This window comes from Episyrphus balteatus, chromosome 1 (genome assembly GCF_945859705.1).
Source record: "Episyrphus balteatus chromosome 1, idEpiBalt1.1, whole genome shotgun sequence".
NCBI classification, from domain to species: Eukaryota; Metazoa; Arthropoda; class Insecta; order Diptera; family Syrphidae; genus Episyrphus; species Episyrphus balteatus.
Genome location: NC_079134.1, coordinates 150,269,173 through 150,285,625, shown reverse-complemented (window position 1 = coordinate 150,285,625; position 16,453 = coordinate 150,269,173). Strand labels below are relative to the sequence as shown.

General features: G+C 25.6%; 1 protein-coding gene across 2 annotated transcripts in view; it reads right to left on the bottom strand.

Annotated features, from left to right (window-relative positions):
• Nucleotides 1-16,453, bottom strand: part of LOC129905297 (serine/threonine-protein kinase N) — a 214,847-nt gene that overhangs the window by 114,504 nt on the left and 83,890 nt on the right. Inside the window, exon 1 of one of the 2 annotated variants that reach the window (XM_055980745.1) lies at nucleotides 854-1,074. The exons of the other annotated variant lie outside the window; for it this stretch is intronic. Within the exon in view, the coding sequence (XP_055836720.1) occupies nucleotides 854-922 (69 nt within the window). The 5' untranslated portion in view covers nucleotides 923-1,074. Of the gene's footprint in view, nucleotides 1-853; nucleotides 1,075-16,453 lie in introns of those variants that run through there. 2 annotated transcript variants of the gene reach the window in all.

Here is a 16,453-nt window from a genome sequence, read left to right as displayed (position 1 = left end):
GTAAAATTTTCATTTAGTAAAAAGTATCTCTTATTAAGATGCATTTTAAGAAAAGCCGTTGTGACCTATTATTAACAAGTTATTTTTTTATAAATATTTTTTTGAAACAAAAATAAAAAGTTGACTTGCACTTTTGATCGTTATTATTTATCAACAGCTTTGAACAAAATCAAAAATTGGTTTTTCAAAAAAAGAATCAATTTTGATTTAAATTCATTAAAATAAAAATTAAAAATATTGATTTTTGAAAAAATATATACTTCAGTATGCAAATCGAAGCTTTATTATCACTGGAATTGGAAAAAGGATTTGCGTCCCCTATCCGTTTAAATTAGAATTAATTAAATTTTTCATAGTATGGCTATACTTTGGTATATGCAACAGTGTATAAGCTTTCTTGACATTAAGCGATAAATCATTGTTCTTTATAACATTTCAAAATAACTTGCTTTTTTTTACCAAGAGTAATAAAAACTTGTAAGAATAAAATCTATTTAAAATAATCTTTCGAGTTCATAAAAATAGTATATTAACGTCATTTGCAGGAAAAAAGATACTAATTCAAAATAAAAATATAAAATACGATTAAAAATTATTTGACACAATATAAATTTTTCAATGCACTAAATGTTACTAAATGTCATTTGGCCATATTCCAAATAAGTTGTTTTTTTTTTTTAATTATAGATATATTTATATTCAAATTTTTTAGATTAAATTTACTTTCGTCTATAATACATCATAAATACTAATTAATTTGCAATATTTAATAATTTTTTCTTCGAAACAAACGAAATAAATCAAAGAAATAAAAAAATAAGAATTTTATGTAGAAAAAAAATAACACACATACATGAATATATCCTTTAATTTTCGATCGTAAGTCCTTTAGAAAAACCATATTCATTGTCATGGACGTCATTTGGTTATGTTAATTTCACATTTGTTGCTGGTAATTATTATTGTTTTTATCAAATAAACATAATGTTTATTTGCATGCGTAGATCCGTACATATCCAATATGTTTTTTTTTTTATTATTTTTGGATTCTTTTGTTTACAAACAACTTTTTTTTTTCTTCTTCTTTAGAAAACAAAAACTTTTCTATGTAAAATCTTTATATTTTAAATATTTTCACTGATTTATTTTTAGTTTTTTTTTTAATTTTTATTTATTTTTTCTTCACTTCAATTAAAAAAAAAAGAGAGAAAATTTAACAAAAAAAAAAAAAATAGATAATTCTTTTAACAGATCTTTGCAACAATATTTAAATAAAACCACTAAATGAATTAATTCTGAGCCAAATTGGGAACTGAAAAAGTAAGACGCGCCACAACCGTCAATCGTGGGTGTCACCTCAAAAGATGCGCCTTAGAATTTTCTTTCTGTACACCTAGTATGTGTACATAATAATTTCCAAAATATCAATTTATTTTTTTTTTTTCTCATTTGGTCTTTGTCAATGTGGTGGTCAAAATATATATATTTTTTTTTTTATTTAAATATTTAGTAGAACGGTGTGGTGCGCTATTTTTGAGCAAAAAGTCAACAAATTTTTGCTTCTTCATTAAATTTGAAAAAAAAGTCGGACGAAAAAAAAATGTGACGTATACACCACAGTGTACCCACAAAAAAAAAATTTTTAAATATCTTAATTTAAAATAAAAAGACATTTTTACTTATAGCATTTTATGGGGGTAAATTATTTGAAAAAATAAACTACACGTGCTGCTAGTTTGAAATTTTTCAAAATTGAAGATCAAGAAGTGTTTATTTTTGTTTTGCATTATTTTTTTTTTTTAGTTTATTACACCTTTTTCAATATTGGCTGACAGTTGCAATTTTTTTTTTTTTTTTCAAAGTTTTTTGTTAATTACTTTTGAAATTGAGGAAATAGACAATTTGGTACCTATGTTTGTATTTTTGAAAATGTTTTTTGGTATTTCTAATTAAATAATGTTTTCTTTTTTTTTAAATATTGACGTTTGATTTGTTGTTGTTTTTGATTTTTTTTTTTGTAAATATAATAATTCCTTATCTTTAAATTTTTAAAAAAGTCCTCAATTTTAAAAAATTATATGTTGTATAATGTTGAACCACAAACCTGAAAAAAAAAAAGAAAAAAAAAAATTGTTAAAAATATTTAAAAGAAAAAACAGGTGTAGTAATATAATGTTACAAATTAATTATTAAAAATATAAAATAGGTGGATAAATTTTTTTAAAGTCTCGTGAACTTTAGCTATACTTGTAAGTTGAAATTTTATTGAAATTTTTTACAAAGAAAGAATATTTTTCACTTAAACGCTGTGATTGATCGAAAAACGCTTGTAAATAATAAACGTAAATAGTATAAAAATAAATGAAATTATATTTCTTCTTCTAAATTGTTTTTCTTATAGAAAGTAAACCTTCGTCACGGGTCGGAAAAACTTGTATATTAAATTAATTGGTTCCGTTTCATATTCAGCACATAATTTTACAAAGCTTAAGTTTTCATAAAACTGTGAAAATAAAATATTCCTACTCAATTATTTATGAAAAAACAAGGACTTTTTTCATTTCACAGGTGGGACATTTAAAAAAAAAGAGATTTTGAGTCATTGTTATTTCACACAGAATATCTGCAAATTTATTTCCAATTCCATAAGAATTTTTAATGTCACGGGTTGGAAAACTTCTAGTCACTAGTGGGAAACGTGCAAAAAGCTCTACAATAAAAGAGTTTTTGAAGTGAAAACTTCTTTAGTATCGAATAGTGATTTGAAACACGATGAAACGAAAAAGCGACAGTAAAAATGAATTGATTATATCTTTTTTGTTTTAATAGATAGATGAACGAAATTTTTACTGTAGGTAGATAATAAACAGGACTATATTTGTGCAATTATTCAAATTTATTTTATATTCACAATATCGAGACAACGGTGAAAAGATGTTCTTTTTATAAACACGTTGTATCTTTTGATGTAGAGCACATACAAAATTGTTCTAACTTTAAAACGCATGCTCACAGTACTACCTTTCAGTTGATATATCACAAATAAAGGTAAAATTGAAAAACTTGAAAAATACGTCAAAACACTTGTGGAGATCTGTTACCGATGACAGTGAATTAAGTACCGTAATCTCAGTTTGAAATTTCGACGTAGTTGGCTTTAAAAAATTGTTACTTTTTTTCTAGGTGTCGTAAAAATATGATTGAAGCATATATTAAAGCTTGAATAATAAGCTTTAAGATGATATAAAATTTATTATAGATTGTCATATAAAAAAATGGATTTAAAGTTGATGGAAGAAAAAAAAGATTCTTTCGTTTTTTTCTTAAGACAAATGATTTTTTAAGGTTTCAATTCTACCACGTGTGAATTGCACACATGATTTTGTTCAGAAGTTTTCAAAAAAAGCTGAAAACTTTTATATAATTTTTCTATCTACGAAATGTCGACTGATAAATAAATTTCAGGATACATTTTTGCAATGTTATTATGCAAGTTTCTAAAATGCGATAATCTTGAGATTTTCTAATTTATTTTATTATTGTTCTTGAAAAAGAAAAACAAATTCCCATGTCCATTTAAATCTAAGGCACACTTCACAAAATTCCAAACCCACACGATGAAACAATTCATCCACTTTCAAGTAATAAAAAAAACTTTAATTCTCTCAAGTGGGCTTGACATTTTTAGCAAAAAAAAAATAAATAAATAAATTCTCTGACGACATAAAACGACTGACAACGACGAACGTGACCACATTTTATCTAACTTAAACTTAAGTTACGCGTTTTTAAGTATATCTATTGCGTCTCTCCAAATCTTAAACCTCGAGCTATAACACTTCTCTGCTGTCCTTAAGCTGACATAAACAGTTGCCCACTTGTATGAGGCAAAAAAAAAAAAAAAACAGTGTTAATTTACTCACACGTTCAAGTGATCTGCGGCACTGCGCGACTGTGGCACACATTCATCAACACACTGAAAAGCCTTTTAAGAAGATCGGTGTCGTTGTTGTAAAAAAGAAAAAAAAAAAAAACCTAACCAATGCGCAAAGGCAAAAGCCACTCAATCACAATCTTCGTTATAAATTGCTGACGATTTGTCTCATCAGATCAAGTTAATTGTATTCATTGGCCCAGACCCAGGCCCAGGTCTCCATCAATGATGAGTTTAAGCTAAGAAAATAATAAAAAATAAAAATAAAAAAAAAAAAAACTGGTTCCATATACAAAACTAAACAAACTACAAATCTTGAAAATCTTTTGTGGTGTGTAAAATTCTTGATAGCTGATGGAGAGGGACCAGAAGTAAAAAGAGACCCGGAAAATCTATCTCTTTTAAGTCAGTCGTCGTATCTGTCTACTGAATAGCAAATTTTCAAGCCGATGATGTGTCGGCATTATAACGTGAATGCGCGCGCTATATGCACAAAGCAACTCAGGCAAATCGTCACTTAACCCATTCCAAGTGCATTAACCCGAGCGTGCAAATAATAATTAAAATAATAAATATATAAAAAAAATATAAAAAAGAAGTTGCCATAATTTGACGATTACTTGTTAACACTTTGACGATCTATACGCGCTGCCACAGTCACTACCGCTACCGCGTATCCGCTGCGTCATAACATTGTCAAGTTTGCAATTTTTTTTTTTTGGCTTTACTTGTTGTTATACAAGTTTAATAGGGTCATATGCATTTTTATGATTAAATAGGAGGTGAAAAGAATTTGGCCTTAAAAAGTTGAAAACTGTTCCCAGTTCCATTTAAAAAAAATATCATGAATGATCTCAAAAAAGTGATCAGCTAGGCTACCATACAAAATTTTTATTTTTGTTTTGATATCTAAAAATAAAAATCACACATAAAATTTCCTAAACAAACCATGTCCTTGTCGAACATTGAATGAATTTCGATTAGTCATTTCTGATTTATGACTCATGATCACTTGAACGATCTCAGACTGCGAGTATAATATTCTTAAAATAAATATTTATTAATTGTCTCCTTTCAGGTTGATTTTTTTTTAAGAATTAAAATTTTTAAATATGTACGACACGAGAAAGAAATACGAATACATATGTCATAGAAATTTGAACCTGAATGTCAAAAACGCATATCGTTTAAAGACAAAAACAACACAAAACAAGATTGTTCACTTCAAGAATAGAAAATATTAATTATTTATTATTACAAAAAAAAAACACATGAAAGACCATGAACTTTCATTTCGAAAGGAAATTCTTTTCACGAATAAATATAATTCATTTTCTCTCGATGCTTTATTTGAAATATGTTGGTTTTCAAAATTATAGTTTAAGGAGTAGAGTTGGTAGTGTCTAGGATTCATTCATTCATTTCATTAATTTTTATTCATTTATAATTATTAATTTTTATTAATTTGTATCTATTTTTATTCAATTTAATTCATTATTATTAATTTGTATTCATATTAATGTTCATTTTTCATTCATTTTTGGTTCATTTTTAATATTTTTTTATTCAATTTTATTCATTTCGTGCTCATTTTTTTACTCATTTTTTATTTTTTTTTATTTTTTTTATTCATTTTTTGTACTCATTTTTTAAATTTTGTTTTCCATTGTTAATTTATTTTTATTAATTTTTATGTATTTTTATTCATTTTAAATTTAGTATTTATTTTTTATTCATTTTTAGTGCATTCTAATTAAATTTGTAGGTATTCATTTTTTTTATTCATTTGCATTCATTTTTCATTCATTTGTAATCATTTTTGTTCATTTGAATTCATTTTTTATTAATTTTTATAAATTTTTCATTAGTTTTTATAATTTTTTTTATTTTAGTTATGTTTTATTCATTAAGTATTTATTTTTCATTCATTTTTATTAATTTTAGTTCATTTGAATTAAAATTTTATTCATTTGCATTCATTTTTCATTCATTTTTAGTTCATTTTTATTAATTTTTGTTCATTTTCAATCATTTTTATTCATTTTTAATTAATTTTTATTAATTTTTATAATTTTTTATTAAATTTTAATTTATTTTTATAAATTAATAACTAATTTTTTTTTTCATTTTTTGTTTTATTTATGTATGTATTTTAATTAATTTTATTTTTTTTTTTGTTAATTTTTCAATAGTTTTAATTCATTTTTATTAAATTGATTTCGTATTCATTTTGTATGCATTTTTATTCGATTTTATTAATTTTGATTTAATTTTTACTCATTTTTTTTTATTTATTTTCATTTTCTTTTATTTCATTTTTATTTTTCCATTTTTATTAAATTTTATTATTTTTTCATTTTGTATTAACTTTTATTCATTTGAATTAATTTTCACAATTTTTTTTTTTAACAACACATTTTCTTCGACTATAAGCACTTAATTAGAGTTTATTTTTGTTTGCATTGGTTTAAGGCTAAACAAAAATATAAAACCACAATAAATAGCTTCTTGGAATTTTTTTTATATCATATTTTTTTTTTTTTTTTGCAGAAAACGATCTTGTGAATAGATCAAGTAAACAAAAAAAAATTTTTATCGACCAATAAGATAGCAACTTATGAAAAAAAAACACCAAATTCTTCAATTTGTCTATTTATTAAAGAAAATTTAAGTTCTTTGATCAATCTTTTGTTAAATGTTTACAACTTGTAGCTATGATTTTTTTTTTATTATTTGACCTTGTTGTTGTAGAAATGTTTGTTTTTTTTTTTTTTTGTATATTTAATAAAGATAAATGGTCATATAAATGATAGCCAAATTAATATCAGTAGGTCTATTGTCAACTCTGTTGTTAGTCAGCTGTTAAGTGTTTGATTTATTAGTTTTTAACAATTTGTAAGATTTGTTTTTTTTTTTTTTTTTTGCAAGTTGAAAATAAAAAAAAGCCGTATTCAAATACATACATGAATTATTTGCTTCTCTAAACTTACAGGATTAAAAAAAAAAAAATCAAATAAAAATTGTTTGTTTCGAAAAACCAAAAAAACATTTTCCCTGATTCGGTCACTGTGGTGTATGTGTAACATTTTTTTGTTTTTTTTTTTCAACTTTTGCTGTTTCAGATTTTGAATTTAATTTGTTTTAGTATAAGAAGTGATTTTGGGGTAGGGTATGATCGTACAAAATTTCTTCGAATTTGCCGTACATTAGTTCAGAAAAAAATATTCCAATTACCATTTTCAAAAAGAAAAAAGTCGTATATTTTATGACTTTAAAAAACAACCACATTACCCACAAAAACTATTCAAGCAAATAATCACTTCTCAAAGATATTATTTTTTTTTTCTTGCGACTAAAAATAGAAATTATCTGTTTCTTGGTTTAAAAATATATATAAACAAGTGTCAGAGTTCGGTTTGGTGCATTGCCATTTAAATTGTCTTGAAGATGTATCTTATTGCTATTTTCTATATACTTAAAGAGAGTTCTTACTAATGCCTTTAACAATTAAACAAAACAAAAGCATTTCCATGTAAAATAATGTGTAGAATCACATCCATTTGCTGTGATGATGATGATGGCAGCAGAGTACAAAGACAACCATCATCAGCAACAACATTTTATTCAGCTGGGTAATAGCAATGCGTTTTTATAGAGTAATCAATTCATGTAATGGAACTCATTTGCCAAAGAACAGCAAAAAAAAAAGGACAATTATAAATATAGCACCATACATGGTCAGAATAAATTGTTTTTTTTTTTTTTTTTTTTTTGGTAAGTGTTATCTTGAATTAAAATCAGAAAAGTTTTTCCAGAAAATCTGATTTTTTTTGCATGCTTGGTTTCTCATTTGAAAGATGAAAAATAATATTTCTCATTTGATGTGTTTTTGTTCTGAAACGATAATGCTTCTGCTGCTGGTGTTGCTTGGTGCTTAAACTCAAAGTGTTATTTTCTGTAATTAATATAAATTGAAGTTTGTTTACTTTAAAACAACAAGGCAACGTGAGAAGAGAAATACATTATACTCTTCCGTAAACAATACAAATATATAATATACAATGATTTAATGAATAAATTTATTTTTGGGATGCAATATTTTTTTATTATTTTAATCGCAAAAATCTTTCAATATAAATTCATATAATTTATAATTGAATGTGATTCCATTAATTAAGTAATACATACAAATGAAATGGAAAGCACAGTAAGTATTTTAAATAATAAATTTAAAAAAAGATATAATGCTTCGATAGTAATGAAAATTGGAGTTTATAATGAATATTATTATAAAATCAGAAAACATAAGTGTAAAGAGAAAAAATTCCAATAAATTATGTTTAAAATAAACATCATATATCAATGTATAAAAACATATGTTTAATGCATTTTTGAAGGACTTAATTATATGAGTTAACTTAAAGTGAGTCCAGTTAAATTACATTATAAAATAAAGAGTACATGTAAATAAAATAAAAGAGAAAAAAACGTGTTTTTTTATTTGATTTTTTAAAGAAACTAAGAAAAATTTGCTTTAAAATTTAGCCCAACTTAGAAACATACATTATTTTGGGTAATAGCTAGATTTTATTATTTTGAACACAAAAAAAAAAATTAAAGAAACCACTTTAAGAAAATATATATAACGCCGACTGACAAATCTCAAAATTGACTCTAACAATTTTGATTAAAAAATTTGTGTAGGTAGGTACTAGCTCAAATAAGATCGTTTTTATTTATTGAACCGTTAATATAGATATTCTTTTCATATAGCTGTTTTTTGTATTTAAAATTTTCCGTAAACTTTTGCAACAAAACAAAATTTGTGCAAAATTAAAAAAAAAAAGAAACTTTTTTGTAATTTTAAAAAGTATAATTCTTAGGGTGGGTCAGAAAAATCGAAATTCTTTTTTCTTTGATTTGGTACTCCGAAAAATCGTTTGCTAGACCCCTCTAGAATATACACACCAAATATGAGCTCTTTCTATTAATGGGAAGGTCCTCCGCTTTTAAATTTTCCATTTTTGCATCAAGCTTCTACAAAATAAATTATTTTTTTTATAAATCGACTTTTTTGCAAATTTCTTTGCTTATTCTTGTAGGAAATTGAACGCTCTACAAAAAAGACCTCATACTCTTTTTTCGTTTATCTAATAGTTTAATAGATATTTGAGGTTCAAAAATCGAGAAAATCTTTAAAAATTCGTTTTTTGTTCTAAATTTTGTAACAAATTGAAAAATTATAATAATCAAACGCGCAAGACATATTCTTGTTGAAAATTGATTGCTCCACAAAAAAGTTCTTATTAACTTTTTTCATTAATCTAACCATTCTAAGATATTCGAGGTCAAAGTTAAAAAAAAATTATAAAAACATTTTATATTTTTAAAAAATTTCCAATTCACTGAAACTTAATTATTTTCAAATTAGCAAGATATATTCGTATCCAAATCGCAATGCATACGGGTCATAAGAAAACTATTGAAATCAGTGAGCATTGGTTTGGATACGAATATCTTCTAAACGGTTAAAGCAATCAATTTAATTTGTTTAATTTGTTAAAAAAAATGTTTTCGTACATTTGAGGTCAATTGTGAAAAGCTATTAAAATAGGCCTTTTTACGATTTTTTAAACTAAGATTAAACTGAGGCTTAATTATAAAAGCTTACTTGAAATAAAATTAATCTGCAAAATTTCAGACTAATTCATCAAACAGTTTTTCTGTTGTGAGGGTTTGAACTTTTGAGATGAATTAAAACACCACATTTTTGCAGCTGTAAATGACTTTCTTCTAATCATTTTTTTTAGAACAAAATCAAATTCTTTTGAGTTTATTTGGACATTTTATTAAAAAATACCGTTTAAATTTTAGATAATCTAAAAAAAATAGTAGGAGTTTGAAACAAAAAGAATCTTAAAATAATAATCATTTTATCACAAAAAATGTTCCCACCTTCATATGAGTAAAGTAAAAACAAAAAAAAATTTGAAAATGTTGGTTGTTGAACAGTTCCAAAGATTAAGCTATTTTACCGATAGAAATAAAATATTTAATCATAATATCTTTAAATTAGAAGAATGTAGCTTTCACATGCTTTTTGTTTTGTCATGATGCGATCATTTTTTACTGAGATACAGCCTGTCGAAAATCACTAAAAAAATCACATTTTTTTTTTTTGTTTAATTTTACACATTTTCCGAAAGTCTAAGAGAGAAAAATATATTTTCTGAATTTCTTATTTTTTTAGTCATGGGTACCTACATATTTTCAAGAAAATCAAACTTTCAAAATAAACTGTTAATAAAATACTCACCGGCGGATCTAGGGGGGGGGGGGCACGGGGGCACGTGCCCCCCCCCAGAACTGGTTCATACTTAAAGCAAATCAAATAATAAGAATTGCTAAAATATATGAATTATAACAGAGAGAACTTGGGTGAAACTCTTGTCTATTTCTTGTCTTGTCGAATTTTATTGTTGGATGCAACATCCCTTTCCCATGAAAAGCTCCACCTCACAAATAAATAAACGACTATTTGTTGATGGGTAAACAAGAATATTTTTTCGATTTAAAAAAAAGTGAATTTTCTAAGTGTTTTTTTTTTAACTTCAAAGTGATTTTGGTGAAAAATTTTGATATGGACATCGACAATCATGGTATGAATGGTATTCTAAAAAAAAATAAATATATGTATATGCAACTCTATTTTTTTCATACGGAGGGATTGAAGTTCACACTTAAAAAATTTGCACTTTCTTCGTTGTTTTTTTTTTAACATTAGTGTTTTTAAAATAGCGCAACACTCCACAACATTGCCTATATATTATTGAACTGCTGGATATGTAGAACAAACTTGCATTTCAGAAGTTTGCCCAAAATTGCACCCCGAAAATAAAGACCCCTTGAAAAAAATTCCTCAAAAGCGACCCTTACACTGAGGGAAAAAATAAATTGAAGTTGAAACGTCGTTGTTTCAAAGGTGAACTACTTTGATTTATGTGACTTTAAGATACGAAAAGATCAAAAATTAACATTTTTTCCACGTTGATTTTAAAATGATCATCTTCAACGCAAAATCATTCCGAATAATAGTTAAATCAACGTGTTTTTTTATTGATTTTACGTTGTTTTATGGTGGCTTTTCCCTTAGTGTACTTTTAGATTTTTATAAACATTATGTTATTGAGAAAATTTCTCCAGGGATACCTTTAAAAATATGTAAAAAAATAGTGTTCCAAATGGCAAAAGAATCGGTGCATTAGTTTTGAAGTTATGAGGGGCACCGGCTTTGAAAACATTAGTTGTGGGGAGAACGATTTAAAGTTATGAACTCTGGTCTAAAACTTTCGTAAGCGAAGTATTAAAATACCCATAACTTGGTCAATTTGGCTCCAATAGACCTACAATTTGAACACAATATTTTTGAGATATAAAAATTTTAATGAAAATAAAAAAAAAAAAACAAAGCTGGGCTTCCCGGGGAAAAAGTATGTTTCAGTTTTTTTGTTATTCTTTTAGAACTTTAATATTTATTAGAATGAAGATTTAAGTATTTGACTAAAAACTACTAGGTCATTAAATAATAGTATAAATATGTCCATGATATTGCAAAATTTCATACAAAATCAATTAAAAAACGTAAACATTTTTTTTTTCTAAATTTTATCTTTAAAACTCAATTTCTCAAAAACTATTTGATGAAACAACTTAAGTCAAAAAATAAAATAAGGAATAGATTAGGTACTAACTTTAATATACCGACGGTTAAACTTCATAACCTCGTAAGTCGAAAAATTCGAAAAAAATATTATTAATGCAAACAATTCAGAAAATTCAGAGCTATCTTTTGGTATATTCAGTTCAACAATGTTGTTTTGAATATTTTTCAGGAATGACAAAATTCAAAAGCTCGTATTGATATATCCCATACAAAAACAAGAAACACAACATATTGTTTTTTGATTTCTGAAAAACTTGCAAAAACGACTTACGAGGTTATGAAGTTTAACCGTCGATATCACAGGATTGTACATGCATTTTATGATTTTATATATTTTTTTTTCTCCCGGCTAATCAGGAGGTAAGTAGGTAAGCACTTAAGTGGCTTTTACTGTAACAAGAAAATGAAAATTTTTCCTTCCGAATAACTTTTTTGTCATTTGGTACCTATTTGATATGCCAAAATATTTTTGGCCAGGTCTTAGACCAAAATAAAATTCGCTGCTTGTCAGTCAGTCGTCATTTTATTTATAACTGTTATTGCTGATTTTTTTTTGCCAATCCGTCCCTTGTGCCCCCCCCCCAGAAAAAAATCCTGGATCCGCCCCTGAAAATACTTGTAACGCAATTTCATTGAAATATTTTGTAGTATTTCGATAAAATAGTAGGTATTTTAAAATTAAGTTCTTAAAGACAAAAGAAATTTACAAGCTTTGTATGTTTTTTTGTTGGATCTTTTTCGGTTTGTTACAGAAATGTCACTTGGTAATATAAAGGGGCTAATATTAAATATTAAAAAAGTAAATTTTAGGTTACTTTATCTAAACTAATTAAACGAATCACGTTAAATATATTACAAACACTTTAATTAACAAACAAAAACTCCCATTTGCCCGTGGAACGGTTTTGGCCACCAGTTTCTCATTAATATTCCTGCAACTAATGGTATTTTGTTGCGTTTTGTTTAAATTTGTACGGGTTTACAACGAAAAATTCATTTTGTTTCATTCCAAATTGAATTTTGTATTTGTTTATATTATTTTTGTACCAAAACATTTGGCTCTCACGAATAATTTCCCTCAACAATATAAAAGTTTTATCTGTACAACATCAACAATGTTATCTAACCATAAAAATGCAGAAATACCTACTTAGCCTAATTAAATTTACTTCCCATCGTTAAAGCCAAATACCTACCAACAAAACTAAAAAATTTAAATAAAATAAACTTTTAAAATCCTCCAACTGAAACAAAACCTATTTCCGCTAATAAATATTTTATTTAACAACTTTCTCACCTAACTTACCACAAAACAAAATAAAATAAAAACTAAAAAAAAAATGTATGAAGAGTGAACAGTTGAATGGGTTAGCTTGTTGATGAGAGGGCGCCAACGTTAAATCAACACTTTCACATTTGTTTTTGTTTTTTTTTTTTAGTTTAACAACCGCAATAGCAAATAACAATAAAAAATAAAACTTACAAAAAAACGAAACAAATTACCCATATAATATGCTGCAACAATTCACTTACACTTTTTATATTATTTCATTTGAACTATTTTTAAATAATTTTCCCCGTTTTTTAAAGGGTCAATAGTGGTTTTGAAATTTTAGTTTTTTTTTCACCTAACTGGGACAAAAGAAACTTTAATTTAAATTTTTCACGATTTTTAATTTAACCATTGATTAGTACCTCTGAATAAATTCTATTAGCACCCCCTTGCAACAAATACCTTCGACCTAATCGTGAATTGTTTTATTTTCTATTTCCATTACGAACTTGAAATTTTGGATTTGAGCAATCATTAAAGTGTGATGCATTTTAAAAAAAAAATAAAAACAAAAAAAACTCTATTTGTGTTGATTTAATTAATCGAAGTTCGCGACAACTGGCTGCCGCTAACTAACCCTATTTGGATAAAGTCCATTTACCCATTGTGTTGGTGAATTTTAATTAGTAATTAATTAAACAAACCAAATTGTTTAACACACTCAATTAACATCCAAGCTCAGAGCATAACATACATACAAGTATACTTATCATACTTAGATATCTCGTTTTGTATCTCGTATTTGGACTCTCAACTATCTCTCATTGGGACTGGGACACAGGACAAAACACAATAATAATTATATTGCTTCACATTCGATAATTTGGCATAATTTATTGAATCAGTGCCACAGTGTTACGTGTTCGCAGCGACATGATGCATAATAATGATTAAGTGATTGATTGATGAATGGATTTTGGGAGGGGGGAAAACTATTTAGATGCGGCAGCGTGTGTTGTCAACTGTTTTTTTGGAATTAGACTTAATGTACCGACTAATAAACTAAATGAATTCAAATGAACAAACTAAACATAACTAATCACCGAGAGAGTAAATTAGTTTGAAGTGCATTTTTTCTGTGGGAATTTAAATAAACTACAGTGATCATTTTAAACACTTTTTCTAATAATTCACGATAAGATTTTTAATAGCTTTTCACTTATGTTTATTTATTAATACAAAACTCTAATATTGAAAATGATTAAGAAATAGGATTACCATCATAGATACGAAAATATATTTGTATATAAAAAAAATTGAAAATATAATTTTTAAGTAAATTAGGAAAACTATTTTTAAACAAAAAATCAAAAAAACAATTTGTGTTTAAAATTTCACTACCGCAAGTAAAAGTGTAAAAAAAAGGAGTTATTTTAAAAGTTTTACAAAATTAATACAGCTTATTCGAAATTTTATTTTATAGGTTTTTGGTCAAAAATTTTACATTTCTGAGTTTATTTTAATTTGTTGTTGGTTTTTATTTCTTTTTTTGTTTAAAAATTGAAGTCAAACAATTTTAAAAATACATAATTAATTTGTTTTTCATTTTCACAGAAATTAATGCCATTAAATACTGTTAAAAATTAGGGAAATTTGAATAGGATAAACTCCAGTCTTTCCTAGAAGCGGCTTAAACAGTGTCTATGAATATTAGGGTGGGTCAAAATACAATTTTTTTGATTTTGCCCCGTTTAGCTAAAAGGGGCAATTTTCTAAAAAAATGATTTAATTAGGGAAAAATATTATTAAAAATCAACCGGTATACCTACAACAATATGTTATACCTTTTTGTTGACCCCAAAATCTCTTTTTTTTTTTGCTTTCAAATAAAGCTGTTTTATAAAACAATTTTTGAAAAATTAATTTTCAAAATCAAAATTTTGAAAAAAAAAATTTTTAATTTGCGAACTAATTTTTTTTCAAAATTTTGAAATTTTTTTTACTAAAATTCGCAGTCTGGACAAAAATAGTATAAAATGAGTTTAAAAAAATTTGTTTCCCCTATTTTTAACTTTGAAATCGATTATTTCAAAAACTATTGGTAATATTATATTAATGCCATTAAATACTGTTAAGAATGAGGTAAATTTGAATAGGATAAACTCCAGTCTTTCCTAGAAGCGGCTTAAACAGTGTCTATGAATATTAGGGTGGGTCAAAATACAATTTTTTTTATTTTATTTAGCTAAAAGGTTCAATTTTCTAAAAAAAATGATTTAATTAGGGAAAAATATTATTAAAAATCAACCGGTATACCTACAACAATATGTTATACCTTTTTGTTGACCCCAAAATCTCTTTTTTATTTTGCTTTCAAATAAAGCTGTTTTATAAAACAATTTTTGAAAAATTAATTTTTGAAAATCAAAATTTTGAAAAAAAAAATTTTTAATTTGCGAACTAATTTTTTTTCAAAATTTTGAAATTTTTTTTACTAAAATTCGCAGTCTGGACAAAAATAGTATAAAATGAGTTTAAAAAAATTTGTTTCCCCTATTTTTAACTTTGAAATCGATTATTTCAAAAACTAATGGTAATATTATATTAATTTAAAAGTTAGAATCAAATGCACAATTTTGCCTTTTGGAAATGGTATCATTTATTACTGTAAGTGTTGCCGTTGTTTTTTAATAATTTTTTTTTATTTTGATAATTTTTTTTTTTGAAAAATGCCCCTCCCACCTAAACGGGGGGAGATAGACCCCTTCTTAAAGAAAAAAAATGTTTGTATTGAGCTCCTCTACAAAAACCCTTCATCAAATCCTGGCGTCCAACTTATCCTACTACGTGCCGAAACAACATTTTTGTTCTATACCTAAAAGTTCGAATTTCTGTATCTGGGTTGAAATCGAAAATTTTTTTTTCTAAGCCAATTTTGAAGTGATTTTCATAAAAAATACATCGATCAATTGGGAAATAGATATAGTTTTAGAATATATTTTTTAAATAGCATGTTGTTTTGAAAACATATACTTTAAATTGATGCCGAATTTGGGCAAATGACAAAAAAAATTGAATTTTTGAACTTTGACATCTTATAAATTCTAAGTGGTTTAACCGAGTTACATGTTTTATACATTGTTAAAAAGGTATATTTATCTTCTATCAGAAACTGTAAAAAAATCGAAAATGGGTAAGAAATTGTCGAAGCTAGAATTTTTTCAATGGGTGAAGGTCCAAAAAACCGTTTTTTGCCCGTAACTCCAGATTTTGGGGGTGTTAGGGGATTTTCAAATACCGTTTCGTATTCAGTGCGACTAGCTCTACAAATCCTTATAGGTCTCCGCCCGCGTATATTTTAAAACCTCATTTTTGTAACACCGTGTTATTATTATGATCAAACAGTAAAATATAATAATGCAATATTGCTGCAATTTGTTTTTTTTTTTTTTTAGATATTGGAGCTACAAGGACATGAGTAAGAATACTATGGTCAGTAATAATTATAAAAATTATTTTTAAT